Source organism: Notolepis coatsorum (genome assembly GCF_963971535.1).
Source record: "Notolepis coatsorum genome assembly, chromosome: 10".
In the NCBI taxonomy this organism is placed as follows: domain Eukaryota; kingdom Metazoa; phylum Chordata; class Actinopteri; order Aulopiformes; family Paralepididae; genus Notolepis; species Notolepis coatsorum.
In genome coordinates this window covers 31,736,929-31,763,899 of record NC_140174.1, presented here as the reverse complement: position 1 = coordinate 31,763,899, position 26,971 = coordinate 31,736,929, and the positions used below count along the sequence as shown (strand labels likewise).

The window sequence follows — 26,971 nt, the reverse complement described above, 5'->3', positions numbered from 1 at the left end:
ACAACAGCTACTCTAGGATTGATACGTTCTTTATACATACAGCAAAACTCCATCTTGTTTCGTCCTGCGAATACTTAGCCATGACACACTCAGACCACGCCCCCCTTTTGACTAAAATAGCCTTAAGCGACTCTCACACAAACTCCAAACGCTGGAGGTTTCCTAATTTTCTAAATAACGATGAGGATTTTGTCAAATTAATTAACAAACAGTTGGACTGGTATTTATTGAGTAATAGGGGCTCGGCCTCACCAGCTATAGTCTGGGAGACCCTTAAAGCTTACATAAGAGGCTACATTATTAGTTACTCTTCCTGGAAAAAGAAACAATATCAAACCAAATTACGCTCACTAGAGTCTGATATAAAAGCGCTTGAAAATCAACACTCCCTATTACAATCACAGACCTTATTGGTTCAGATAACGGCAAAAAAGGCAGAATATAACACTATCACCTCGCGAGAGGTAGAAAACGCTATGTCAAGGTTGAAACATCGCTACTATGAGCAGGGTGACAAGGCAGGGAAACTACTAGCGTGGCAAATTAGAAGGGAGGATGCCGCTAGGTGTATTCCGGCCATTAGGGTAAGCGACAAAGGGGAGTTGACCCGGAACCCACTGCTCATAAATCGGGCCTTCTCAGACTTCTACAAGTCTCTCTACTCCTCGCAGGGGGAGAAGAGACAGGAGATGTGTGAGTTCTTGGACAACCTAGACATACCTACGATAACAAAAGGCACAAGGGGGGTCCTGGACGAGGCGATAACTAAGCAAGAAATACTAGATGCCTTATCAAAACTGACGCCAGGGAAAGCTCCAGGGCCGGATGGCTTCTCCATAGACTTCTACAAGGCATTTATTAGCAAATTGATAGACCCTCTCCTAGAAATGTTCAACTACTCTATTGAGAATGACCAACTACCTGATACCCTTGAGCAAGCTCTTATTATAGTCCTGCCAAAACCAGGGAAGGACCCTACCTTATGCGGGTCGTACAGACCAATTTCGATCCTTTCCAACGAATATAAAATATTTACTAAAATCATAGCCACTCGACTTGAGAGAGTAACCTCCTCACTTATTAATACGGACCAGACCGGTTTCATACAAAATCGCTCATTAATAGACAACGTGAGAAGATTTCTTAACTTGACGCATTGTGCCAAATCCATAGAAGACCCAGTCATAGCGATCTCGTTGGACGCGGAGAAGGCATTTGACCGAGTAGAGTGGCACTTTCTCTTCGCTGTTCTACAAAAAATGAACTTTGGCCCAAATATGCTAAGAATGATCCATATGCTGTACCTTAACCCTACAGCCAGGATACAGACCAACTCAGAGATTTCACCTTCTTTCCCTCTAAGGCGCGGTACTAGGCAGGGTTGCCCTCTTTCCCCGACACTTTTTGCGCTGGTAATCGAACCCCTGGCTATAGCAATAAGGTCACATAAAGCTATTAGTGGGATCAAGGTGGGTCTTGAGAGCCATGTCATCTCTTTATACGCGGACGACATAGTCCTGTTTCTAACCAATCTCGACTCATCCATGCCTGCCCTTATGGAAACACTGTCAAAGTATAATGTAATCTCAGGCTACAAGATTAATGCACAAAAAAGCGTGGCCATGCCACTTAACTCACTAGCCGAAAAAATGCCAAGGTCCAATTTCCCCTTCCAGTGGAACTCACAATTTGTAACATATTTGGGTCTAAAAATCCCGAACCAAATAGATACAATTTTCTTACTAAATCATGACCCACTACTTAAAAAGGTGGAGAAGGACCTAGATAGATGGATGCAGCTGCCTCTCTCGCTAATCGGACGTGTGAACTGCATTAAGATGAACATCCTACCTAAATTTCTCTATCTTTTTCAAACCCTCCCTATATCTATACATAAGAACTTCTTCAAGAAATTACAAAGGATAATATCTGCATTCATATGGAGAAGGAAGGTCCCTAGAATTAAAATTAAAACCCTATATAATTCCCCCCAGTGTGGTGGACTGAAACTCCCGGACTTCCAACGCTATTACTGGGCTGCACAGACAAGGGCTCTGTGGATTTGGCAGAATGAGTCGACTAATTCCCCTGCCTGGAGACAAATAGAACAATGCCATATGATGGACGTACCGCTGGCCGGAATTCCTTTTATCAGGAAGTACCACACCCTGAAGAATTGTTCAGATAACCCATTTATTAAACACACAGCAAGAACATGGTTTGAGATTCAGACACATCTTGGTAGCTTTATTGCATTTCACAGGAAGACTCCCTTCCACAACAATCCAGCTTTGCCAGAATCACTTAGAGATGGCATCACCAAGAAGTGGTACACTCAGGGAATTAAAACTTTTGGGGACCTATTTGATAATAACATACTTATGTCCTTTGAACAGTTACGTGCCGCCTTCCACCTTCCAACTACTAATTTCTTTAAATACCTACAGGTCAGACACTTCATAGGTACAGGTCAGGGAGGAGACGCCACTCTTCCAAAACCCCTCCTCATAGATGATATTCTAAAAGGAGTTATTCACACTAGAGGCATCCTATCATTAACATATGATAGAATCCTGACCAGTACAGAAATTATACCCCTAAATGCCAAGAACAAATGGGAGCGGGACCTGGACTGTACCTTTGATGAAGATGAATGGGAATCACTATGTGAGTCTGCACTATCTTTTTCATATAACACTCGACATAAACTTATGCAATTTAACATTCTCCATAGAACCTATTTTACGCCGGAAAGACTTCACAGGATGAATGAGGCTATCTCTGACCTTTGCCCTAGGTGCTCAACGGAAACAGGTAGCCTGCTCCACATGTTCTGGGAATGTAACAAACTGAGACCTTACTGGGGCTCAATTTGGGAGACTCTCGAAGAGGTCACAGGCCTTGAGATCCCATGTACACCTAAATTAGCATTATTAGGAGACATGTCTGACATTTCTCCAGATAAGAGAGGCAAGGTGCGGATCATTAAATTGGCCATGATTGCAGGGAACAAGTGTATTGCCATGCTGTGGAAAAGTGCTGAATCCCCCCCCATGTCTATGTGGCTTAGTGAAATCTCTTCGTACATGGCATCAGAGAAAATAATGTTCAATCTTAAGAAAAAACCACGTCTCTTTGATAAATGCTGGGCTGGGTTTAGGCAATACTTAGAACAGATTACATAGTAGGTTGATGATATAGGCTATTATTGAAGCTCCCTTTTGTCTTTCTGAAGGGTATATATTGCAATGAATGATACTGTAAATGTTATTAGTTGCTCTTTGAAGAGAAAAGATGTAATGGTAGACATTTATTTGTTTGGTGTAGAAGTATGGGCACCTGTTAGACGGGTGTAACTGGGTTTACAAAACTCAAAATGTGTAAAAAAAAAGAAAAAAATGAATTTGTCGAGGTCCTAGTCTGGGGGGAGGGAGGGGGGGTCTGGCCGATTTTTTTTTTTATCAGGGGGGGGGGGGGGGGGTTAGTATGCATCTATTTTTCTGTAACTCGGGGAGGGGGGGGGGGGCAGTTGGCAGCATTTCCTTTTGTATGGTTGTTGAACTGATGCTGTTAAACTGAAAAAAAAAAGAAAATACCTATAAACATATTGTTTAAAAAAAAAGAATGAAAAGGGAACTATAAAATAAATTGAAATGTAAATAAACAAGGTAAAGATAGAATTGACCGTTGAAATAGGGCCGATATGGGCCGATATAATTTTTTCTTTTTTTTTTTAAATGTAATATTATTTTTTCTTTTTACATGTTTTGGCCTTAAATTGTTTCAAAATATCAGTAATTTCTGAAAATAAGTTACAAAAGTAAAAAAAAAGTATGCGTTTTGGAAAGTAGCTCTTTGTTTGATTATCATAAAAAAGTGTTTTCTGTGCAGAGATGTCGACATCGGTGGATGTCGGTGCCGGCCAGAACAGCAATATTAATGTCGGTTATCGGTATCGGCCACCATTTTCACATCGGTGCATCACTATTCTTTTGGATGTTATAATTTTTTCTTTATTGTTTCTGTCTGTTTAATTGTTTTGTCTGAGATGTTTGTAAATCAAAAATGCAAATAAAAATATAAGTAAAAAAAAAAAAAAAGCAGTAGGCTGACACTGAACAGGCCTCGGACGGCAGGTCCGGGGGTCCGCCATAGCTAGAGTAGGCGTCGGGACTGCCCGACCAGGGGGGTGACCGCGGCGGGGCGGTTGGGCCAACTCAATGGGGCGGTCCAAATCCAGGTGAGCAGGCTTCAGGTGATCCACCGAGATCCGTTCTTCCCTCCCCCCCATGTCAACGACGAAGGTCTTATCGCCTGCCTTCACAACCCGGTAAGGACCATCGTAGGGTGGCTGTAGGGGGCCTCGATTGGCGTCGCAGCGGATAAACACGTACCCCGCTGCCTGCAGATCAGGCGGGACACGCACCTTCGGAACGCCGTGGCACGAGGTGGGGATGGGCAAGAAAGACTTGGCCTTGTCCAGCAGAGCATCCCGCTGTTCCAGTGCTGACCAGGAGGCCGTAACACAGGGAAAAAAATCCCCTGGGACACGGAGGGGTTGGCCGTATACCAACTCAGCTGAAGATGAAAGAAGGTCCTCCTTAGGTGCAGTACGGAGCCCCAGCATCACCCAAGGAAGTCTGTCGACCCAGCTGTCGCCTCGGATATCGGCCTTGAGAGCAGCTTTCATCGACCGGTGAAAACGTTCACACAGGCCATTGGCCTGTGGATGGTAGGCCATAGTGCGGTGGAGGGAGACACCCAACTGCTGGGTAATGGAAGTCCATAACGCGGAAGTGAATTGGGCCCCTCGGTCAGAGGAAAGATCAGAGGGAACACCGAACCGGGCGACCCAGGTACTGATGAATGCGCGAGCCACGTCAGCTGTAGTAGTCGCAGTGAGTGGGACAGCCTCCGGCCAACGGGTGGTCCTGTCTACCATCGTCAGAAGGTGAGTGTACCCCCTGGAGGGAGGAAGGGGTCATCAAACCGCTCCAACGGGGCCTTAACATGTCGATGGACCTTCGCGCGTTGGCATGCCATGCAGGTCTTGACCCAACCCCCAATGTCAACCTTCATCCTGGGCCAGACGAATTTCGCTGCCATTAGGCACTGTGATGGTTTCCTGCCCGGGTGCGAGAGGCCATGGATAGCCTCGAAAACTTGTCGTCTCCATGCCCGTGGAACCACTGGCCTTGGCTGCGCCATAGATATATCACATAGCAGCGTCGTGCCATCATCAAAGAAGGGGACGTCCGCCAACTGGAGGCCAGTAACCGCCGTCCTGCATGCCTGGATGTCTGGGTCTGAAACCTGATCCGCAGCCATACGGGCGTAATCAATTCCCAGGTGGACAGCACCAATGGCGGCCCGCGAGAGGCAGTCAGCCACGGGGTTGTCCTTCCCCGTCACATGCTGGATGTCAGTGGTGAACTCAGAGATGAAAGCCAGATGGCGTTGTTGCCTGGCAGACCACGGTTCAGACACCTTCGCCATAGCAAAAATCAATGGTTTGTGGTCTACAAAAACAGTGAAAGGGCGAGCCTCCAGCAGGAAACGGAAATGTCTGACCGCCAAGTACAGGGCGAGGAGCTCACGGTCAAAGGTGCTGTTCTTCTGTTCGCTGGAACGGAGTTGTCGGCTGAAGAATGCCAGGGGTTGCCAAATGCCCTTGACCAACTGCTCATAAACGGCTCCAACGGCATAATCCGAGGCATCAGTTGTCAATGCCACGGGAGCCTCAGGCACGGGGTGCGTCAGCATGGTTGCGCTCGCAAGGGCCTCCTTGGTATCCGAGAACGCCTTTGACATGTCGTCGGACCAGGCGATGGCATGCTTGGGAGTCTTGCCCTTGAGAGCCCCATACAGGGGGTGCATTAGGTGGGCAGCCTGAGGGATGAACCAATGATAGAAATTCACCATCCAGGAACTCCTGCAAGGCCCTAACAGTGGTAGGGCGTGGGAGCCGCAGCACCGCTTCCACCTTTACTGGTAATGGGACCGCCCCAGCAGTAGTGATGTGGTGGCCAAGGAAGTCTATGGCAGGCAGACCAAACTGACATTTTGCTGGGTTGATGATTAATCCATGCTCTCTGAGGCGACTGAAGAGGAGCCGGAGGTGTGTTAGGTGTTCCGCCTTGGACGTGCTGGCTACCAGGATATCGTCTAGGTAGACGAACACGAAAGACAGGTTGCGCAGCATGGCGTCCATTAACCTCTGAAAGGTCTGAGCCGCATTTTTGAGGCCAAAAGGCATCCTCAAAAATTCAAAGAGCCCGAATGGGGTTATAACTGCCGTCTTGGGGATGTCCTGAGGGCTAACCGGCACCTGGTGGTATCCTCTCACCAGATCCACCTTCGAAAAAACAGACGCGCCAGCAAGGTGGGCTGAAATATCTTGTATGTGTGGAACCGGGTAACGATCAGGTGTAGTGGCGTCATTAAGGCGCCGGTAGTCGCCACACGGACGCCAGCCGGCGTTAGCCTTTGGAACAAGATGGAGAGGCGAGGCCCAAGGACTGTCGGAACGACGAACGATGCCCAGTGCCTCCATGGAGGCAAACTCATTCTTTTTTTTAAACAATATGTTTATTGGTATTTTCTTTTTTTTTCAGTTTTACAGCATCAGTTCAACAGTTCAACAACCATACAATAGGAAATGCTGCCAATTGCCCCCCCTCCCCGAGTTACAGAAAAATAGATGCAAATTAACCCCCCCCCCCCCCTGAAAGAAAATTCAAAAAAACAATATAAACAAAAACAAAAACAAAAAAACTCGGCCAGACCCCCCCTCCCCTCCCCCAGACTAGGACCCCGCAAACTCATTCTTAGCGATGGTGAGCTTGTGTGGGTCGAGACGACGAGCCCTAGCATGTACTGGCGGGCCTTCCGTGGAGATGTAATGCACGACTCCATGCTTAGTGGCCGCGGACGAGAAGGTGGGTGTTGTGATGTCCGAGAACTCCAACAGGAGGCGGGAGAAATCATCAGTGGGCGCGACGGCGCTGGACAGTGTCATTGTGGCCGTGTCACTGCGCTCACATGCTAAGGAGCCAAAAGTCTCAGCATTGACGAGCCGGCGATTCCCCACGTCTACCAAGAGACTGTTGGCGCAGAGAAAGTCAGCGCCTAGGAGGGGAGTGGAGTAGTGGACACCTTGGCCAACACAAAATCCCAGGTGAAACGCTGGTCAGAAAAACACAATGCCACGGTGCGTTTGCCAAATGTAGGGATCGCACTGCCATTGGCAGCTTCAAGGGCGGGGCCCCGTCTCGCTGAGTGGAAATCCTGAGTGGACGCCGGCAATACGCTCACCTGGGCACCCGTGTCACATAAAAAAACGGCGGCCGGAAAGTGAGTCGGTGACGTACAGCAAGCCTGCAGGATGGCCAACACTCACGGCTGCTAATGAGTGGCAGCCAGTGCGTTTTCCCGACCCACTGTAGTTACAAGGTGGCAGACACTTCTTAGCTTTGTTCCCAAACTTTGCGTGGTAAAAACACAACCCCGACGGCCTCACCCGGTGGGGCATAGCCGCGGCAGAGATGGAGAGTGGCTGGAACCCCTGCTCATCAATGGTGTAGGCTGATGCTGCCACACACCTCTTCCCAGCTGAGAAAAATACATCTACTTCTCTAGCTAGCTGGCGAAAGTCAGTTTTGATGGAATTAGCCATAGGTAAACGAACATAGTCTGGTAGCTGTTGCAAGAAAAGCTCTTTAAATAGAAAACATGGCCCATGGTCACCCAGCAAAGCTAACATGTGATCCATCAGCTCAGAGGGTTTTGAGTCACCCAGTCCAGGTAGAGAGAGAAGCTGGCGAGCACGGTCAGATTCAGACAGACCGAAAGCCTTTTTCAGGTGTGTTTTTATAGCAACATATTTGTCATGTGTAGGTGGGTTTTCCAGCAAACTCACCACTCTCGCCGCAGTTGAGTTCGTCAGGGCTGCTACCACATAGTAGTACTTTGTGGCGTCCGCGGTAATGTCCCTGAGAGCGAATTGGGCTTCAGCTTGTGCAAACCAAGCGTTGGCGCTCTGCTCCCAAAACTCCGGCAGCTTGAGTGAAACGGCGTTCAAAGATCTGCGATCCGCGTCTTGTTGTTCATTTGACATGTTCAATGTAATCTCCGAAATACGTCCAAGAGAAAATCAGGGTCACCAATGTAGGAATGCGGTAATGATAGTAAAAACGGAGCCGTGTTCCGATGCAAAAATACTATTTTATTACGCACTCTACTGTCGCACAACAACACTGCCATTCCTCTTTCATTCGTCTCTCTTAAACTACGTCATCCCCCGCTATGGATCACGGGAGATGTAGTAAACACCACATAAGGCTAGGATGCCGTGAATTATGTCCCAGTAGCCACTACAACATTAACATTAACCTTAACCTCAACCTTAACCTAACCTAATACTAACGTTAACCTAATACTAACCTTAACCTAACCTAATACTAACCTAATATAACGTTAGGTTATGACTATAACCAAGTTCTGTTAGTTAGGGGCGATGCTTGGCATCGCTACTGCACTATCTCGCGTACGTGCACGCGTACTGAATAAACCACAAATGTACCTCTAATACCAGTATTAGTCTGACCACACCCCTCATCAGCTTACCTTCATAAGCAGGTGTGTGGTCACCTGCTCTCCTCCTTCCCAAGCTTTCACCACAAGGTGAGGACAAGGGCTGCAGCGGCCGTCCGATGCCAAGCATCGCCCCTAACTAACAGAACTTGGTTATAGTCATAACCTAACGTTCTGTATCGTTAGTGGCTTAGCTTGGCATCGCTACTGCACAAGGGAGGCCAAGCGGAGCCACTTGGCTGACAAATACACCCCGCTGACAGCCCCCCAAAACCATCAGAACAGGGAGGGCCGAGCCCCCCCGACCCCCCCTAATGGAGGGTAGCCCCCCTATTAGGGACGTCACGGGAGGGCGACGGACCCGACCGTGCGAAGAGGCACTCAAGCAACTCAACGCACAGGGTGAGCAGACCGTGGCTTGACCCCACGACCACACACACGCACAACCCGCATGCCACCCGGGAACGAACGGAGGAACAACCTCGTTACTGCCCCCAGAATCACGGGGTCAAGGGCAAACCCAACCCCGTGGCAAGGCCGTAGCAGCGGAGCACGAAGGAAGACCCAGACCCACCAAAAGGACTGGACTCCCTAGAATGGGGGCCCGGAGAAGTCCATGATGCCAGCATCAAGACCCCACCAGGTGGGCACGTAGTGCCCCGCCCCCCACATCGCCAGCGTATTCGGACAAAGGCCCCTCAGTTACTGCACCTGGCATTCCCAGGCGGAACCAACCAGGCCAGAACCTGCCCAGCTTCCGAGATCGGACGAGATCGGGCGTGTTCAGGTCGGTATGGCCGTAAGCCGAGCGGGCCCCGTCCCCCCAATAGTACACCGCCTGGCACACTGACCCTGCAGAATAGGCAGTCAGCATGGCCGTAAGCACACAAAAAAGGTTAACCAACGGAAGCAGGCAGCGCACCGGGGAAAAACCGGGCAACAGGCTGTTAACCCTAGCCTGGAGACTGCGGACGAGACAGGCGCCAGAGGGGACAGCTGAACACAGCCGCCCCGGCGGAAGGAGCGTAAGCTGGCGGTGTTGCATGACCAAGCCTCCATTTAACAACCCCCACCCAGAGGGGTCGAGGCAGAGAAGGCTGACACGATTGGCAGACGTCATGAACGTGCAGGGGCACCCTCAAACGGTGAACCCGGGAGTTGACACTGCTCCAACACACCAGGGAATCAACCACCTCGGTGTTACCCAATGCGGTGGTTGTTCCTATAACCCCTCAAGAAAAAACTCCAAAACACACCTGCGGGTATACACCGGCTATACCGCAGTACAAGTGTTTCAGTTTCCAAAAAGGGTTAACCCAGGCCTACGGGTCGCAAACATCACTTCGGACCGGGCCTGGCGGTACGGGAAGCACAGGGTCACCAGAGGAGGTCAAAAAACCACCCCCACAGGCCCCTCTTCGCCATGCGTGAGAGAGGAGCGAAAAATAATGGAGAACCAGCCCCTAAGCACACCGTACCTGGTATTCCCCGGCGGTCTCCCAACCAAGTACTAACCAGGACCAACCTGTGTAGCGGCCGAGATCCGACGAGATCGAGAGCGTACAGAATGGCATGGCTGTAAGCCATGACGACAGTGCTGAGTAAAAACATACCCAACCAGGGTCTCCATAGCGCTTAACCCTGTGACACCCAGACCGACCTGGCATTTTTCCCCCTGAAAAAAGCCCAAGTCCCTCAGGGTACCAGAACAGCAGATCTGCATCCCCGGCGGACAACGGGTTCAACTGATCTGGACCAGCGTGACCAGAACCAGTCCCGTGCCCTAACCACGCCGACATGCCTACTCCAGGAGAAGGGCAGATATGCGTGTTGATCTTAACATGAAAAGAAGGCGCCACCCAGACGTTCGGACGAACCGCGCCCGGTGGCCCACCCCAAGGGCGTGAGACCCCACTACATATGTTCAGATCCATCCCGTCATCATCCCCCAGACATGAACGAGAATCCGTCGACAACCCACCCAGGTCATGGGATGTGGTCGCCGGAAGAGGAAAAACCCCCATCTCAGTTGCTTTATAAAAACGCTGTTTCAACCACAAGCAACCAAGGCGTGCCAGTCAATCGCCTGTTTACAGCGAGCTAGCACTATACGTGCGTCGGGACACACCCCCATCAATGAACAGGCTATTTAGACCTGTCATTGAATCCCCAAGGCGCCCAGGGGAACGACAAGAGGGGTGTGACACTCCCCAACTCCAACACTTCTGGAATAGAAAGAAGGAAGCATCAACAGTATGTATCCCAGTCTACACAGCCGGGGTAAAAAATGTTCACATTTTTACATCCCACCACCCTCCCATAGGAAAGAGACGGGGATCCCCAGAGAGACTTCCCACGCGAGCTGTACAGATTGAAAAGAATATATTGCACCTCGAGCCATGTAAAAAACTGGTTTTAGGGCCTCCGGGGAAGAGGCACTGAACCCATACACACTCAATAAACGAATTGAATCGAATATACATACAATAGAAAAGGACCCTTCTAGAGGGTCCACTCACTTTGACAATCTGAGGAGGAAGGCTCTGTACTCTGATGGAGGCTTCCTCACATGGAAGAAGGAGTCCGAACTCACAGAAGGCCTGAATAGGCGCTTGGTGAGGAGGAGCCCTGACCACCCCCCCTGAAAACAGATCCATCACATGGACCTGAACAGCACACGGAAGTCCTACCAACAGAGACGCGCACGGTGACGTACTCTATGGCGGGGGAATTCCTGCGGTGCACACGCCCAATATACCAGGCCGTGGGACCAGGAACTCCCTCCCCCCCCCCCCCCCCCCCCGTAACGTGCCGAACCGCCACGTGACGGGAACCTTGAAGGACAGGGGGTGTACCCCTGACCGACAGAACAATGGGGAGAGGAAAGGTTACCAGTTCACCCCTTTACGACCCCACACCCATGATACGACGTAACGACAAAAAGAGAATATGACACAGCCATAGTCAGCTCTATGAAGCGTTTCACAGCTCCACACAGCGCATGAGCTAACCTGCTATCTGATTTTTACTAAGGAAAAACACAGAATAGAGAAGGCTCTAAGAACCCCGGTCCAACATACACATGTGCTTCTGTGGCCAGTACAACCCAGTTGTAGGTCACATGACACACACAACCCATCATCACCTACAAAAAATGGCAAAAACACTCAACAGAGGAACGCCGTTTTTTTCACAATGAGAGAATACATCATTCTTGATTAGTATCGACCACAGGCCTTGCTAAGCACACATGACAGCAACCAAACCAATTTCCCTTTAGGAAATAAGTTTCTCCAGCAGATTTAGCACAACCTCAGCAATCAAGCTAAGAGTTACATCGTATCCCTACCACACAAAGACACAATTAATGCACAACATGTCTGATAGGAGGTGATAAAGTCCCCAGGGAACCGGGGGGGAAAAACACAATCCTCCTATTTTACCCTCAATACGGCCAGTTAAAACAGGAAAACCTGTTAATGTGTGAACTCACTGTTCATTGTCATTACAGTCTGAGAAAGAACATTCTTTTACTCACTTGTCACCAAGCATAGCTTCATAGGTTAGTTGCCTTAGTAGTGAGTACACGGTACACATAAACACCATGATGTTCCTCACACAACAACCAGATCAATACATCACGATCTGCACGGAGAAGCTAACTGCCAGTGACAAAAACAGCTCACACACAACCCGCAACGTATCCCAAATGTATTGCAACAACACACGTTTTGGGAAAAAAACACCGTTATTCACAATACATTTAGCAAAGTAAAACCAGAAGACGTGTTATGAGGTCTGGCCAACCCCGTACCTACCCGGAACGCAGATCAGTGAAGTGCAGTCACAAGACACCGTAGAACACAGCCGTCCTGTGTTGTTCGATCCGGGCAGCGTCGCCGCTCCACCAGTCGCTACAGTCCTCTTTGTTGACGCAATCCCCGTCTAGGCTCAGGCAGGGTCGACGAACATCCCCTGTCAAGGATGACGTCGTGGTCAAGAGTGTAAAACATGTTAAAATCAAAGCACGTTCAACAGAATAGCATCAAGCTAACGGCTGCTCCAACCGTTCGGGTGCTATTGCTTCCGCTCGCGAGACGCCGATCTAACGACGCACGCGATCAGAAGCGAGCTCCCGGCGGCGCGCGAGACGCTAAGCTACCCCGCGCCAGGCCACTGACCGGCTAACCGTAAGCTATGAACATGTAAACAATGACATAACACTCACCCAGACAGGCCGCCGTTCTGAACCCCTCCTCACTTTTTAAGAGAAAAGAGAAAACAAGACGTCAACACCGCTTCACAACGGTGACATTACCACGTCCGGCGGAATCAGCACAGTACCAACTGGCCTGTATAGCTGACTTTGAACATGAATCTGCCGCTATCGCACATTACATGCACATATCCCCTCGTGAAGGAATACTCTCATTTGGATATGAAAGATGGGGTCTTAACACGGTGACAGAGAGAATCCACTCGTCCAGAACACACAGGGATCACCAGTGTCAATGGTCGCGGCCCACTAGTTAAAACTATAATGGTCGCCAGACCAAGGCCTTCTGTCGCCTAGGCGGCTAAACAAAGGACCCTAGCCTGGGGCCGGTTTCCATAAACTTTGTCAAGTAGCCCCCATAGCACTAACAGACAAGTGGAGCCCGCCAGCAAACACTACTCACCCAACCTGGAACGCACCGCTCCTCACAACAGCGGCATGTCCGACAGTTCAGCTGTGGCCTGACAGGTTTCACCCCAACAAACACAGCAAGGAACTGCAGTTGAGAAGCATGCAGCGGCGTGCTCCCAATACGAAAACCGGTGGAGGGTTTTTAGAATGATCATCATCTTCTAGACACTCCAGTACGAAGACAATATCGCCGTATTTTCTCGAAAATAGTGAGAGAGAAAATAAAGATATGATGTCAACGTATCCTTGTTTCCCAAGCTGTTCCTAATCCAATTCCTTCCATCATGGTGTCAAGTGTGGGGATCTACCGAGGCACCTCTTCCTTGTGGTGAAAGCGAGAAGGAGGAGAGCAGGTGACCACACACCTGCTTATGAAGGTAAGCTGATGAGGGGTGTGGTCAGACTAATACTGGTATTAGAGGTACATTTGTGGTTTATTCAGTACGCGTGCACGTACGCGAGATAGTGCAGTAGCGATGCCAAGCTAAGCCACTAACGATACAGAACCTTGATTGATTGATTGAAAACTTTATTAACAGATTGCAGAATGGGTACAATACAGTACAGCTCAACACAATTGTTAAGGGGATGCAGACCAGAGAAAGACTTTCGTCTTGTTTACATCAGGGTCCCCCATTTTCAATTCATCAGGACATATATGACATACATGACATACAGATAGTCAGTATTGCTACATCTATACATTTATGACATACCAGATTTGCAAATACAGTACTGTTTGTGATACAGAAGGAGTCAGGAAAAGGGAGTATATACATTTGACGTAGAAACTGTACATTGGAGGAGGTTGGGTGGGGGGGGTTGGGTACACTGGGATATTGACAACCATACTGGGTAATCTACATTGGAGGTGGTTGGGGGGGGGGGGGGGGCACACTGTATAAACAAGCAAAACTGTACATTGAGGGGGGGGGGGGGACACTGTACAAACAAACAAAATTGTACATTGGACTATTGACAACCATACTAGGTAAATGACTGTACATTGGCAAAACTGTACATTGAGGGGGGGGGGGAGACACTGTACAAACAAACAAAATTGTACATTGGACTATTGACAAAACCATACTAGGTAAATGACTGTACATTGGAGGGGGTTGGGTTAGGATATTTACAGGGGCCAGTGTTTAATTGCAGTCTCCCGTAGGTGTCCCCTGAGAGAGGTTTTGAAAGTGGGTAGTGATCCACATTCCTTTACAGCTTTGTTTGTTTATTTACACATATAAAAACAGTTACATATATAATACAATATAGTCCACAAGGGATGTGTAGGAGAATTGCCTAAAAACCCTCAAGGGGCTTGCATGTGGCATTCACCAGGAAGCAAAATTACATTATATCAAGATAAATATAAAATAAAATCCCCCCCCCCCCCCCCCCCCCCCCCTCTGAACAAACAAACACACACAAGCAGGCCTACACAGACACCGAAGTAGGCACCCCATGACATACGATTTCTGGTATAGAGAAAACAATCAATGACAGTAAGAATATATAATAAAACGAAAATACAATAACAAAATACATCAAGCCATCAGACTACAGTTTGTAAAGGAAGTCCATATGGGAAATATTGGTGATCTAGGAGATGAGATTTCAGTGCTCTTTTGAATTTCAGAAAAGAAAATTCCAAAATATGTGGAGGCAAAGAGTTCCACAACTTTGACCCTCGGTAGAGCAAACAAAACTGAGATTGGGAAGTGCGGGAAAAGGGTGGTCTAAGCAAACAGGAACTACGTGTGGGGTAATTATGAATTTGGTGATTGTGGGCAAACATGTCATGAAAAAAAGGGGGAAGGGCTCCGTTTAAAGAACTATGCACAAATAAACCAGTCTGAAGATGATTCACTTGATAAACACTGAGGATACCTAACTTATGGAATAGAGGCTGAGAAGAATGACTTCGATGTACACAGCTGATTATTTTTTGTGGAGCTCCCTCTGGTGTTGTGATCGTGGTATTCACTGACCTTTGGGAAGTATTTTGACATGTACATGGGTACCTTGGTCATGTAGTGTATCTTGTAGACCAGGCCCATTGCAAGTTGCTGTACTCTGTCGTCTACTCTAAGCCATCCTAGGTTGTCAAAGTGGGCAGGGGTGAGGTGGGTTCTAGGAGTAAGGTCAAGCAGTAGTCTGACCAGTTTGTTTTGAGATGTTTGTAATTTTGTTTTTAGCGACTTTGAGGTGCTTTGGTACCATGAGGTGCAAGCATAGTTGTTGTGAAGGGCCAGATTAAACCGAATATATATATTTATTTGTATATATATATTTAATTGTATTTGTATATTCTCTAATATTCCCTGATATCCCTTGTATATTCCTTGTACAATATGCATTGAATATCCATTCTAGCCTACTGAACATCCCATAATAGTCTCCATTCTACTATTGGTCGAGACCTTGGTGCCAGGCTGCCATACCCCCCAGACCCAGTTCAAACGTACCGCTCAACATGTACGAACAAGTCCTAGTTCCGCGTAGGAATCTGGCTACCGCACCACTAACGGTACTATTTGTTCATAGTGCGTATATATACTGCGCTACTAAAGTAGGACTTTCTTTTTAGTCCAGTTTCTTACCCTCCAATAGAGTGACAGACGTAAAGCCTCCCCGCGACGCCACGTGTGGGAGTAAGGCCAAGTTCGGCCTACCATCGGTATTGAGACATCGTGTATATTAATATTTGAATAGTCATATTTGGCACTATATCGTCGAGTTGGACGTAGTCTATTAAGCTAATAATAGTCTATTCATATGTAGTGCTTCGTGCGGTGAGAATACTATCGTAGTCAGTACCCCATCGTTTCGGGCAGAGAACTGGCTGCTTATCCAGGGTGGCCGACCCCATGTGAGGCTGCACCCGAGGAGCCCCAGAGCCGACGAGCGAGTGGACCTGCATACCGGATTATTCTACCGACGACAGCCCGCCTTCCCAGGCACGGATTATGCTTTGTGTACAGTGATTATTCCATGGATAAAGACCCCCGACACTGCCGTGTGTTGGAACCCCCCCCCCTGGAGAGGACGCAAGGTGAGGAGGCGCTCTGCAAGACGAGGTCGCTTCACGTCTCTCCTCCGTGGACCGGAGAGAGCCGGCCCACAGAGAGTCCAGCTGCTTTCATCTGTGGTCCAAGGATCGCTGGCGCATTGAACTGCACTACTGTGGGTTCACCCAGGATACCCTTAGCCGGACGAGGCAGCCAGACTCTACCCCCCCCCCCCCCCTCCTACTCCTGTTGTCTTACAAGCGACCGGATTAACCCCCCTAGTGTATCCAGTCTTATAATCATTAAAGTATCATTGCTGTTATTCCTTAACTATTCCAGGTCGTATATTTACCACCTGCGCCATCAGAGATTGGACATTCTCTATTGATATACCGACGAATACTCTTTGCCATAAAAGTGCATACTATTTCAATTAATAAATGTAATTAAGTGATTAAGTGCTTGCTCTACACACCATTGCTGTGTAGGAATAAATACATACTTCGACTTCGTACATTTGTGTTGGATCCGTTTCATCTACGTTTATCATAATATATTTATGCCGAGTACTGGGTGGCCGAATATAAAGTACAAAGGTAGTGGTAGTAAGTATCATATCTAGTAATACAGTCAGGGAATTGTACCCCTCAGTTACAATTGGTCCTTCGAGCCGGATGGTAATTAGTGTAATATTAATATAGTGTTATTAATATTGAAATGGCCTATGATGAACACTCCACGAAACGATCCTCCTAACCAACGCCCGCAGCGCGAACGACGGCTCCCTCAGTACTTAGAGGCTTACGCTGTCAGTCAACAACCTAGTCTTCTACTAACAGTAAACGCGGTAAAACTAGAAAGTAAAAGTATGTCTAACCCCAACGCCCAGACTACCCCGACCATAGAGGCCCCTACGGGTTCTAATGTAACTGACCAAGTTCACGGTGGGGACCAGTGGGAACCAGACATGACTTCACACCCCGCCAGTACTGAAGAAGTAGTCCCCGATGAGTCCCGGGAGGAATACAACGCTACCGAGAGAGAACTCGGCACGGAAGAAGACGGGGAGAGCACCGTGGAGATAGAGCTCCAAGGCTCCGCAAGGAGTACCCCGAGGGAAGGCTCCCCTATACAACCGCCTTCTCCCAGCGAGGCAGAGAGGACCCTACAGCAGGCCTTCCTCATCAGCCTGAACGCCGCTGCTGAACGCGACCGACTGCAGATCCAGCAGCGGAGCGAAGAAGAGCATATACGTCTAGAAATAAGACGCATTCAGAGGGAAGAGAATGTGGCCCGAGACCGAGCAGACAGCCAGCGAGCAGCTGCTGGTGCTCTACGGGACGCAGAGCGCGACAGACAGCAAGCGCAACTAATAGAACAGCTGATCAGACGGACAACACCCTCTCCCTCCGCCAGAGGCTCCAGGAACTCGTCTAGACACACCCCCAGGGCGGCATCCCCTAGCCGAGTAAACAACCCTGAACTTGACCAACAGACGAGGTCTATACCCCCCACAGACCACCTCCCCCCACCGGTCCAAGCGAGACCTAGCAACCGGGAAGGAGCAGCATATCCTGTGGAGAGGCTAAACCAGAGACTACAAGCACTGGATGACCTAACTGAAGACGAAGAGGAAGAGGAGGAGAACCACGCCCGACGACAGCACAGTACTCTACCGGACCAGGAGGTCCGGTACAGCCCAGGCTATACTCCCGCGGAGCTGCGCTACAGACCCCCGACTCTATACCCGGGTGAGCACGACGCACGACCCGCACCGAGGAACAGCACCTGGACAAGCGGGCCATGGTACACTGCCGGTACCAGCCCATACCAAGGAGCGGGAGGAGACTCGCCTAGGAGGCCTCTCCCCCAACGCTCGCCGATGTATCCACAGTCAGCGTCATACATTGGCACGCCTATGGTACCCGACTTCACCCAAGAGAACCGGGCCCAGTATACAGAACTCCGCATGTGTCTGGAGACCATGTTGGTGGATGTATTGGATGAACGCCATAAATACGCCATCCTACTGAAGCACTTAAAGGTACCCCGCGCACATAATATAGCGCTCGCCTACGCGACTTCCACCACCCCATACACAGCAGCGCTGGTAGCATTGGACCAGAGGTATGGGCGCATATGGGATTACGTGATCCAGGAGATCCGACACATCGACCGCTTACCCCCAGCAATAGACAATCGAGCACTGGACGACCTGTCCATCAGAGTGCAATCCCTGGTAGGGATGTTGGGAGCGCAGAGAGAGAAGGGGAGGCATGAACTTTACGCCAACTCAAATGTGGAAAGGATCTTGGAGAAGCTGCCGCCCGCTCGACAGGAGCGTTTTAGGCGGCAGAGAGACCACCGAGACCCGAATGGCCCCGAACCGAACCTCCTCGATCTAGCAGACTTCCTGGCGAGAGAAGTCAGCAGCCTACGGCTAGATACATTCGGACGGAGCACCCCTGGCTCCAGAGAAGGAACCAGACGACTAAATGATGGAAGAAGATCGGTGACTGTGATGCACCAATCGGAGTCAGTACCGAGCAGCAGGAGCCACAGTACCCCCTCCAGAACGGAGAAGTGGAAGATAGTGTGCCCCTACTGTGAGAAAGAACACTGGCTAGCGCAATGTGACTCCTTCCCCAAGCTGAACGTGGAGGAAGCAAGTCAATGGATAAAGTCCAACAAGCGCTGTTTTCGCTGTGCGCGCTCACACATGGCAGCCGAATGCCGCTTAAAGAAAAGGTGCACCAAGTGCGATGGAGCCCATCTGGACATACTTCACGACAGTAACAGACGGCGCCCTTCACCCGCACCATCCAGCAGCAAAGCGAGCGTCATGTACATCGATCCCGCCAGCAGCAGTGGAGCCTGAGTACTCCTAAAAGTAGTGCGTGTGACACTAAGCTACCAGAATAAAGTCCTGGACACTTACGCCGTCCTCGATGACGGGTCAGAGAAGACCCTTCTGCTCGCCTCCGCTGCGGCCCAGCTAGGGCTGCGGGGAAGCGAAACCCAAATGACAATTCGGACAATAAGACGAGATTTGAAGACGATAAAGGGCGAGAATGTCTCATTCTCTATCGCAGCAAGCGGCCAGCCTGAGCGACGGTACCAGATTACAGACGCTTTCACCAGCCAAGAAGTGGGACTGTCGCGGTACACATACCCCGTCGCCAAGCTGATGGAGAAATATGCACATCTGCGCAAGTTACCGATCCCGCTCATAGACAATGCTATGCCGACCCTGTTGATGGGCTCCGACCATGCAGACCTCGTTGTCCCGATAGACCGGGTTCATGCCGGACCCCGAGGCTGTCCTGCAGCAGTCGAGACCCGTTTGGGATGGACTCTCCAAGGCCCGCTCGCCAAATCTCTCAACCGAAGTACAGCCACTAGATGTCTCCACTCCCGAGTCACAGAGGGAGAAACCGCACTCCTGCAACACGTAGAGCGGTTATGGACCTTGGAACAAATGCCCTTTAAGAACGGAAAGAAAGACATTCGCTCTAAAGATGACATTTACGCCATTCACCTCCTCGAGACAGGGACCAAGAGAGTCCCGGTCAACGGCGTGTTGAGATACGCCACGCCACTCCTGCGGCGAGAAGGAATGCCTACTTTCCACGCCAAGACAGACGCCACAGAACGGTACCTGCTGAACACGGAGCGGCGCTTAGCCAAGAACCCCGCCCAAGAGAGTGTATACCGCGCTGAGATTGAGAAGCTCATCACAGCGGGACACGTCACAAAGATGGACATTAAAGAGGCTGACCAGACCACTGAATCGTGGTACGTGCCTCACCACAAGGTCCATCACAACGGTAAAGACCGCATAGTATTTAACTGCAGCTACCAGATCGGATCCCAAAATCTGAATAAAGAGTTACTGCCCGGTCCCACACTCGGCCCCTCCCTACTCGGCGTTCTACTCCGCTTCCGCCAGGAAAGGGTGGCCATCAGCGGGGACATTAAAGGAATGTTCCTGCAGGTGAGATTAGTAGAGGAGGACAAGCCCCTGTTACGGTTCCTATGGAGAGAGAAGCCAGGAGATGAGCACCCAGCCATCTACCAATGGGAAGTCCTCCCCTTCGGAACGACGTGCAGCCCCTGCTGTGCTACATTTGCACTACAGAAACATGTAGCAGAGGACCCAGCAGCGGACGAAGAGGTCCGACACAGCGTAAAGAACAGCTTCTACGTAGACAACTGTCTACAAAGCCTTTCAACCCAGGAAGAAGCCGAGGCTCTCCTGATTAAACTCCGCGCCTCATTGATCAAAGGCGGCTTTGATCTCAGGCAGTGGGCCAGCAGCGATCCGCAAGTACTGCGCAGCCTCTCCTCCGAGGACAAGGCAGCCAGCAGCGAGACCTGGATGGCTACAATCCCGGGAGAAGCCCAGGAGATGACCCTGGGATTGGTGTGGCGATTCAAAACAGATTCGCTTCACTACAGACACAAGCCCCTGACTACGGAGCAGGGAAGGCCGGCGGCGGCGCCGACCACCAGACGGAGTGTGTACACAACACTCGCCCGACAATATGACCCGCTAGGATGTATTCTACCGTACACCACCAGGGCAAAAATGATTGTACGAGCATTGTGGGACAAGGACCAGGGCTGGGACGACCCCATTCCCGCACACCTTGCATCCACCTGGAGAGAGTGGGAGATGGAGCTCCACTCACTCCCAGGTGTTAATATGTGCCGAAGCTACTTCCCACCCACGGTGAGGCCAGAGACATGTAAAATGGACTTACACGTCTTCAGTGACGCCTCAGAGGTCGCATACGGATCAGTAGCCTACTTGCGGGCCCAAGAAGAGGGGGGAGAGATCTACACAGCATTTGTCCTCGCCCGCTCGAGAATAGCCCCACGCAAGCAACAATCTATCCCACGTCTAGAGCTCTGCGCAGCCCTAGCCGGAGCGCACCTAGCCACGCTCATCCAACGTGAGCTCACCATACCGGTGTCTAGAACAATCCTGTGGTCAGATTCCACGACAGTACTCGCCTGGATCAAATCGGACTCATGCAAGTACAAAGTCTTCGTGGGAGTCAGAGTCACCGAGATTCAAGACTTAACCGAAGAGTTAACCGGAGAAACAGAGTGGCGCTACGTTGATACAAAACAGAACCCAGCTGACGTCATCACCCGGGGAATGCCCCTAGATGACCTCACCCGTCGCAATGTCTACAGTGACGGCCCAGCATTCCTAAAGCTCCCGGAAGGAGAGTGGCCCAAGCCTATCCCGAGGGAAGCCAGTCAGGAGGAGGCTGAGAATAAGAAGCCTGTGTTCTGTGGATTGAGCCCTGTTATCTCCGCAGACCCCAACATAGATGATTGCACTACCATAGAGAGTGCACAACAAAGGACATTCCTACTGCACTACCTACCGTCTCTACAGACCCGCCAGAAGTGGGTAAAGGAGAGAGACAATTTGACAGAAGGAACAGTCGTCATGATTATTGATCAATCACTGCCCAGAGCTATGTGGCCGGCCGGCCGCGTAAGCAAAGAGATCACCGGTGCCGACGGCAAGGTCCGAGCAGCTGAAGTGCTTGTCCAGGGTCGCACTTACACCCGTCCCGTGGCGAGGCTCATAGAACTGCCCCGACTCCCAGACACAAACGATGATGACCATGACCCTATAACCCTATGACTTTGTGAAGTTGACTGACCCCTACAGCAAACCCTTATGTGTAAATAGACAACGCGATTAATCTGTCTCTGCTTAACTGATTAGGTCTGGGACCAATCAGGGGGTGGCTGTTGTGAAGGGCCAGATTAAACCGAATATATATATTTATTTGTATATATATATTTAATTGTATTTGTATATTCTCTAATATTCCCTGATATCCCTTGTATATTCCTTGTACAATATGCATTGAATATCCATTCTAGCCTACTGAACATCCCATAATAGTCTCCATTCTACTATTGGTCGAGACCTTGGTGCCAGGCTGCCATACCCCCCAGACCCAGTTCAAACGTACCGCTCAACATGTACGAACAAGTCCTAGTTCCGCGTAGGAATCTGGCTACCGCACCACTAACGGTACTATTTGTTTATAGTGCGTATATATACTGCGCTACTAAAGTAGGACTTTCTTTTTAGTCCAGTTTCTTACCCTCCAATAGAGTGACAGACGTAAAGCCTCCCCGCGACGCCACGTGTGGGAGTAAGGCCAAGTTCGGCCTATCATCGGTATTGAGACATCGTGTATATTAATATTTGAATAGTCATATTTGGCACTATATCGTCGAGTTGGACGTAGTCTATTAAGCTAATAATAGTCTATTCATATGTAGTGCTTCGTGCGGTGAGAATACTATCGTAGTCAGTACCCCATCGTTTCGGGCAGAGAACTGGCTGCTTATCCAGGGTGGCCGACCCCATGTGAGGCTGCACCCGAGGAGCCCCAGAGCCGACGAGCGAGTGGACCTGCATACCGGATTATTCTACCGACGACAGCCCGCCTTCCCAGGCACGGATTATGCTTTGTGTACAGTGATTATTCCATGGATAAAGACCCCCGACACTGCCGTGTGTTGGAACCCCCCCCCCTGGAGAGGACGCAAGGTGAGGAGGCGCTCTGCAAGACGAGGTCGCTTCACGTCTCTCCTCCGTGGACCGGAGAGAGCCGGCCCACAGAGAGTCCAGCTGCTTTCATCTGTGGTCCAAGGATCGCTGGCGCATTGAACTGCACTACTGTGGGTTCACCCAGGATACCCTTAGCCGGACGAGGCAGCCAGACTCTACCCCCCCCCCCCCCCCCCTCCTACTCCTGTTGTCTTACAAGCGACCGGATTAACCCCCCTAGTGTATCCAGTCTTATAATCATTAAAGTATCATTGCTGTTATTCCTTAACTATTCCAGGTCGTATATTTACCACCTGCGCCATCAGAGATTGGACATTCTCTATTGATATACCGACGAATACTCTTTGCCATAAAAGTGCATACTATTTCAATTCATAAATGTAATTAAGTGATTAAGTGCTTGCTCTACACACCATTGCTGTGTAGGAATAAATACATACTTTGACTTCGTACATTTGTGTTGGATCCGTTTCATCTACGTGAGAGTGTTTATCATAATATATTTATGCCGAGTACTGGGTGGCCGAATATAAAGTACAAAGGTAGTGGTAGTAAGTATCATATCTAGTAATACAGTCAGGGAATTGTACCCCTCAGTTACAATAGTCGTAGTACCCCTGAATGAGTGCTCCTGCCAGAGTCTTCAGGGTATTCTTGTTTACCAGAGAGGAGATCCGGTACAAGAATCGAGTTCGTTGGTTGACTTTTTTTTATTACATTGGATGCCATTTTGTCACAGGAGAGATTAGCCTCTAGGATGGAACCCAGGTAGGTAATTTCATCTTTCCTTGTGACAATATTGTCACCCACTGTAACTGAGAAGCCGTCGGTCTTGCTGAGTTTGTTATTTGAACCGAAGAGAATGGACTCTGTTTTGCCCAACCTAACCTAATACTAACCTTAGCCTAACCTAACCCTAACTGTGACCCTACAATAGTTTGTCAAACAAAATCAGGAAAACAAACATTTCCTAATTTGGTCCCTGAATCACCAAATGTCCTGATTTTGCGGTCTGTATTCTGAAAACATGTCCAGGTCTTTCAAATAAACATGGCCACACGCACGCACGCACGCGCGCACACACACACACACACACACACACACACACACACACACACACACACACACACACACACACACACACACACACACACACACACACACACACACACAGATCTATGAGTGTGTGTGTATTATGTAGACACACAGGATCATTATGCAGAGTGGACTCTTTGTACTGGCAGTAACAGAATGCTCTAACCAGGACAAAATAACAAACACAATCCTCTCAGATCCACAACACACTGGGCCTGTGTGTGTATGTGTGTGTGTCTATTTGTCTATTTGTCTGTGAGTGATTGAGTGTTTGAGGCATTGTATGCAGAGGTGGAAAGAGTACAAAAACATGCGACTCAAGCAGAAGTGCTGTTACTTTGATCAAACTCTACTCAAGTAGAAGTACTGTCATTTTGATCAAACTCTACTCAAGTAGAAGTACTGTCATTTTGATCAAACTCTACTCAAGTAGAAGTACTGTTACCTTGATCAAACTTTACTCAAGTTTCGTCACCAATGCAAGAGGCTGCGGTCTCGACTCCCGGAGTCAGCATTGCTTGAGGCTTGGGCTGATCGCTATACTAACCCGTTTGGCTGGGTTAGGGGAAGGGCAAGTGGTGGGTGGTGATCTGGCGTTGTGGACAGCGACGCCTACAGGTCAGGTCTGGGCGCTTGCTCAGCGGAGGCAGGACTTGATGAAGGCAGCGTGACCTCCCACGCGTTACACTTCACCAATGAGAGTCCTCGCTGCCAGGGGAAAAAAGAGTCACTGGCTGTCGCCGCGCGTGTCGGAGGAAGCGTGCAGATGACTTCAGGATTCCCTTGTACCGACCAGTAGGAGAACATGCGCACAACAACCAGGTAGGGAGGGGGGGAATTGGCACAACGACTAAATTGGGACGGGGAGAAAAACGGAGAAAAATCTGAGAAAGAGGATAAATAAAAACTTTACTCAAGTAGAAGTAGCCTACTGTCGTTTTGATCATACTCTCACTCTTAGAAGTAGAAGAGCCTCGAGGAACCTTTTGGAGTTCCTCACCATTGCCACTGTGGAGGAACCTTTTCAGTTCAAAAGGTTCCTTGAGGAACCCCTGCAGGAGGAACCTTTTCAGTTCAAAAAGGTTCCTTGAGGAACCCCTGCAGGAGGAACCTTTTCAGTTCAAAAAGGTTCCTCGAGGAACCCCTCAGAAAGGTTCTTCAAGGAACCGCTTTGTGGGGTTTGGGGTTCAATTTTGAACTCATTAAAAGTATTATTATTATTATTAATATAATTATATTATATATATAATTGCACAAATGTTTAACAAGCAACGCAGAGAGCTGGGCTCAAACCCATCATCTCCTGTGTTGGTGGCAAGCACCTTTCCCACTGCACCACTTAGTCACCCTGCATTGTGGAGGTGTTTTTGGCCAATATCTATGCTCACTCTTAGAAGTAGAAGAGCCTCGAGGAACCTTTTGGAGTTCCTCACCATTGCCACTGGGAACCCCTGCAGGAGAGGTTCCTCGAGGAACCCCTTAGAAAGTTTCTTCAAGGAACGGCTTTGTGGGGTTTGGGGTTCAATTTTGAACTCATTAAAAGTATTATTGTTACAAAGGATCAGATTAAACCGAATATATATATATATTTATTGATTGATATATATTGCATAATATTTGTATATCGTTTGATATCCCTTGTATATTCCTTGTACATATACACGGAATATCCCTTTAGCCTAGACCAGACCATAATATTTCATTCTCCTATTGGACAGCGGTCCACAGGCGCCAGGGCCATGCCTCCGGAGTCAGGTTCAAAGCCACCGTCAAGACATGTCTGTACATGCCCGGCCTTGCCCAGGAATACGAGACAGAAATGAGGTTGGCACTAGATTGTTCGCTGTGCATATAAATATGGCGCAGGTGAATACAGAAGTAGAGTTACCCAATAAGTTGAAGCCTCACCCACGATACAACGTGCGGTGAAGTATGGCCTGTTTGGCCCCAAATAGAGCATTGAGACCGCGTGCGAATTAATAACTGAATTGTCAGAGTTTGGCGCTATACCGTCGAGTGCGACATATTTCTATTAAGTCAGTAATAGTCTATTTGTGTATAGTGTATCGTGCGGCTAAAGTTCTACAGTGACCAGCATCACCAACGCTTCCTCGTACCAGCTAGAGTGCTTATCCAGGCTGGGCTGCTTTCATGGCGCTTTCACCCGAGGAGACCTAGACGAGAACCGTGTGGACATGTACACTGGATTAATCTACCCGACGACTACATAGCCCTTTGCGGCTGGATTATATTTGTTTTGGTCCTGTGATTTATGGAGCGGAGAATCGCCGACGCCTACACGTGTGGGATTTACCCTGTGAGGAGCCACGTCGAGTCTGCGCCTCAGAGAGCCTGAGGCCGGCTAGCTTTCTTCACTGTGGAGCTACAGTCTACGGAGAACAGCTGTATTCGTCTGTGGATCAAGAGACTATTGCACCGTCTCCTGTACTTGGAGTCTCCTTAGTCATCGTTGACCAGACTCTCTACTACCGACAGATCCTCTACCCCTGCTGGCTTACAACCGGGGGGACCCTTCCAGTATCTCCCGCTATATATTACTAGTGTACCATAGATATAATTCCCTAAGATTCAGGTTGTATAATTACCTCCTGCGTAACCAGAGAATGGACATTCATTATTGATTTGCCTACGCACATTCCTTTGCCTTATAAGCGCATCCAAAGTATAATAGAGAAGTATATTATGTACCTTTTGCTGCAATAAATACTTAATTACCACTTTGTGTGGAACCGATTCATTGTGGGAAGTGTTCATCATATTTATATATCATGTACTGTATGGCCAGTAATTAAAGTACATAAAGCGGTAGTGGTTTAATGATACCATACTTATCAATACAGTCAGGGAATTGTACCCCTCAGTTACAATTGGTCCTTCGAGCCGGAGGGTAACTAGTGTAATATTAATATAGTGGTATTAATATTGACATGGCCTATGATGAACACTCCACAAAAC

The 26,971-nt window shown here is 49.1% G+C and overlaps 1 protein-coding gene across 1 annotated transcript in view; it reads right to left on the bottom strand.

The window, feature by feature from the left end:
• Nucleotides 1-6,805: 6,805 nt before the first annotated feature.
• Nucleotides 6,806-26,971, bottom strand: part of LOC311235524 (kelch-like protein 10) — a gene marked incomplete at both ends in the record, with an annotated part of 131,213 nt that continues 111,047 nt past the window's right edge. The window contains one exon of the mRNA XM_084322992.1: nucleotides 6,806-7,103. Within this exon, the coding sequence (XP_084179118.1) occupies nucleotides 6,806-7,103 (298 nt within the window). The remainder of the gene's footprint in view (nucleotides 7,104-26,971) is intronic.